Genomic DNA, 3,996 nt, shown 5'->3' with positions numbered 1-3,996 from the left:
GGAATGTTGGCTCTATGCGCTCATAGCGGCAAAACGCGGTACTACAAAAGCTCTACCCACAAAAAAATTAGTTCGGTTTCTTTTGGGTACCCCATCGTATATATGAGCTTGTTGCGGTGTGCCTGGTACACACAGGAAATACAGTCAAGTGCCAAAAGTCATGGGATAGCAGTATGTAAATTTATTTTTAGTGGCGCCACCGTCCCTTGACGGCTTGGGAATGCCCAGAGCAGTATTAGTTGTGAGGTGTTCTCTCGTGAGTCAGGTTGAACACCGGCCAGTCTGCTCATGGCAAGCCGACGTGAATTATCCGATTTTGAACGGGGCATGATAGTGGGTGCCAGGCGGATGGGACATTCCATTTCTGAAGTGCGTTCATTCGACATTCCTCGATCCACGGTGTCAGGTGTGTACCGGGAATACCTTGTGGAAGGCATTTCCACCCACCGTGGACAGCGCAGTGGCCGACCACGGGTGCTTAATGATGGTGACCAGAGGCGTCTAGCTAGAATTGTCCGTGGTAACAGACAAGCGACACTGGCTGAAATCACATCCACATTCAACGCAGGAGGTACCAGACGCATATCCAGCAGGTCAGTGCAGCGTTCTTTAGCTTCCATGGGATATGGGAGCAGAAGACCGACCAGAGTGCCTCTGTTAACACCACGACACCGGACACAGCGCCTCACTTGGGCTTGTGACGTCGCTAATGGGACCCTGGAGGATTGACAACATGTGGCGTGGTCCGATGAGTCACGGTACCAGTTGTTTCGGGCGGATGGTAGGGTTCGGGTGTGGCGCAGACCCCATGAGGCCATGGACCCCAGTTGTCAACAAGGCACCGTGCAGGCTGGTGGTGGTTCCAAACTGGTGTGGGGTGTGTTCACGTGGCATGAGTTGGGTCCGCTCGTCCACCTAAACACGTCATTGACCGGTGACCGCTATGTTATACTGCTTGGTGACCATTTGCAGCCCTTCATGGACTTAATATACCCCCACAACAATGGGGGTACATTCCATATTAAAAATAAATGAAATTATATTTGTGGCATCACCTCGCTATCGATGTGTTCCACACCTAGAGCCCGAAAGCAGAAACAGTGGAGCCAGAGGAGACAGCACTTGCTAGTAAACTGTTAAGTAAACGCGTTTCCGATGCAACGAACACACACGCAACAGTAGACAAACTGTTAGATGTGGTGTTCTCTATAGATCAGCGTCGTATCAAATACCCAATGTGTAGTGAAAGGGAAGTACGCAATTAGTTCTTCCAACAACTTTTTGTTTTGATATTTGCTACTTGATAATACATTACAAGAGTATTGCCAAACACTTTTTATTTTACCGCGATGTCTCTTTGTGTTTAAAACTTTTGAGAGATCTCTACCGAGCGTGTTGGGAGTAGCAGTAAAGTTCCAGCCCGGTATTCAGAAGGTGCTCGAACGCCAGATTTTCTTAGGTTTTCGTTGTTTTCTTCGGTACCTCCAGTCAAATATCAGGATGGTGTCTCGTCTAGGCCATAGCCTCTTCCTTCTACAGTTCTTTCCTATTTACTATTCCTGTAGACGCCGTACAGTGTAGATACTGACAAAGCCATAAAGCAGACCACAGACAAATCTTGACGAATCTGTAGAAAAGTTACGTGACGTCTAAATGTCAGAAGCTCGGAGTCGAAGTGTCGCAGAGCCGTCAATCCTAGGCAACGGCTGACTAAAACACGTTTCCACTGCAACGCATATAATAACGAAGGAATATCGGTCTGCGTCAAAGTTATATTAGCCATTGTTACTGGAGGCAATAACCAAGTGAGAACTATGCAGAATGCGGAGGATATCTTATTCGGAATATCACCAGCAGACAAACTGCCTGGAACAAGTGCATTCAATCTCAGCGAGGAATTCACAGAAGCCGACCTTCTGAAAATATTTGATGAGTTGGAGAGCAGCCAGTCATTTCACGCGCAACAGACGAACGAGGAATGTAGGACATTGCTGGAAAGGGAGCAAACCCCGTTACATAAGGAGCGATGTGACTCAAGTGAGAGTGATAGTACAGAAACCAATGAATTACCTACTGCTGAAAATACGCGCGTTCTCAAGAGTATAAATCTGAGGGATGAGCCGCTACATCTGCAGTGTGAATGGCAGGACTGCGGTCACTTTTCTCATAACCTCGACGACTTTGCGCGCCACGTCAGTTTCCACATACCGCACCTTGAGGTCAGAATGAATGAAAAACAGGAAGGTGTATATGCTTGTTTGTGGAGGTCATGTACTTTCGAATCTGCAGACTCCAATGAAATAGTTAGACACGTCAATTTCCATTCATATCATACGAAAATAAAGAACATTGGCTCAAATATTTTGTCTCGTTTAAGACTGCCAGTTTGCAAATTTAGTGACATCGGAAGGAACGTGGTTCCAAATTTGCCATATGCATTTGACTGTTGTTGGGGCCAATGTGAACGAACATTCAACAATCCACACATGTATTACAGACATGTTCAAGGACATTTACATTTCAACTCATTTCGTAATAATGTGAAAAGACGCTTTCACTGCGGCTGGCGCGGGTGCAAGTCTGTGTTCCGCTCAAATTACAAATTGGCAGAACACACCAGAAGACATACACAGGAGAAACTTGTGGGCTGTCCAACATGTGGTGAACTTTTTGCAAATAAAACAAAGTTCTCTGACCACTGTAAGCGTCAGATTCCCTTTGAAATGCGAGGATATCAGTGTTCACACTGTTTCAGGTACTACTCAAGTGAAAGACTGTTGCAGGAGCATGCACGTTGCCATGTCAACCGTTACAAGTGTGCCTTCTGTGACATCACTTGCTATTCTGCATCGAACCTTGTTACTCATATTCGTTTTAGACACCTGAACAGCAAGCCATTCAAATGCAACTTCTGTAAATACACAGCCAAAAGAAAGTATGATTTGGAAAAGCACTTGAAGATACACTACCCTGGCCCAGTTTACCGCTGTGAGGAGGAAGGGTGTCGTTTCTCATGTCGCAGCGCCAATGTGCTTCGCAGGCATCGTGACAGGATCCACCTGGGAACCTATGAGCCCATGTACTGCTGTCACATGTGTGACAATCGATACCAACGTGGCTCGCTGCTCACACGTCATCTCCTTTCTAAGCACAAACTCTGTCGGCCATCAGGGCATTGCAGATTTAAGTACAAACGTGATGAGTACGGTTACTTCAGGTTACAGACAGAGCGGCATGAGATTCTGGACGAAGCGCATGATGTGAAGGAGCCAGAGTCTTGTACCATCCAGCCGCTCTGTGGCAGTAGTCAAGCAGTATTCGACGACGGTGACTCTCTGAAGCAGGAGGCAGCAGGGCGTGGGGTTCTCATCACAATAATGGAACTGGATGAAAGTGGGAATGTTCTGTCCACTCAAGAGATAAACACTGATGAGGTGTCAGTCTTGCCCCCAGGATATATCACAATTTTTCAAGGTTGAAGTCAGATAAATTAAACCGTATTCTGAATTAATTCCATGGAGTTGAGTCCTTTTCGAGAAGCTGCCAGTCACTCAGCTGTTAAAGAATTTTCCAATATTTTATGGCACCCGAATGTTTACTACCGCGTCCACAAGACCAAGGTCCTCCAGGTACCCTATTTCAGCCTGGATTTCTCACCAGAACCCTATATGCATTCTGTTGCATGTGTGGAAATGGATGCGAGAGCATTTTTATATATTCTTTCGAAGTTGTGGACCAGCTCGCAGACAAAGCAAATGTGCATCTCCCCTCCCACACATGTGAGAAGGACAGGACCCAGACTGACGGGTAAGGACGGACGGTGGAACGGAGCAGAGGGACTCGAGACGACAGGACTAGACGAGTACTGGGGCAGCACCCCATGTAGAGAATTTGCAATGTGCCACTTAACTTATCAAGCATGTACTAATTTTGTAATATATAGTGTTCAATCCAATTCTCTGCTGTCGTTTGTTACTTTAATCCCACCGAACACGG

The 3,996-nt window shown here is 46.5% G+C and overlaps 1 protein-coding gene across 1 annotated transcript; it reads left to right on the top strand.

The window, feature by feature from the left end:
• The first annotated feature begins 1,814 nt into the window (after positions 1-1,814).
• On the top strand, positions 1,815-3,479 carry LOC111865257 (histone H4 transcription factor-like). Its single transcript, XM_033751747.1, has one exon. It carries the CDS (start codon positions 1,815-1,817, stop codon positions 3,477-3,479), a length of 1,665 nt encoding a protein of 554 aa, XP_033607638.1.
• Positions 3,480-3,996: the final 517 nt, after the last annotated feature.

Source organism: Cryptotermes secundus, unplaced genomic scaffold, assembly GCF_002891405.2.
Source record: "Cryptotermes secundus unplaced genomic scaffold, Csec_1.0 scaffold975, whole genome shotgun sequence".
NCBI lineage: Eukaryota > Metazoa > Arthropoda > Insecta > Blattodea > Kalotermitidae > Cryptotermes > Cryptotermes secundus.
Note: the sequence above shows the minus strand (reverse complement) of the source record. Positions and strands in the feature narration are given on the sequence as shown.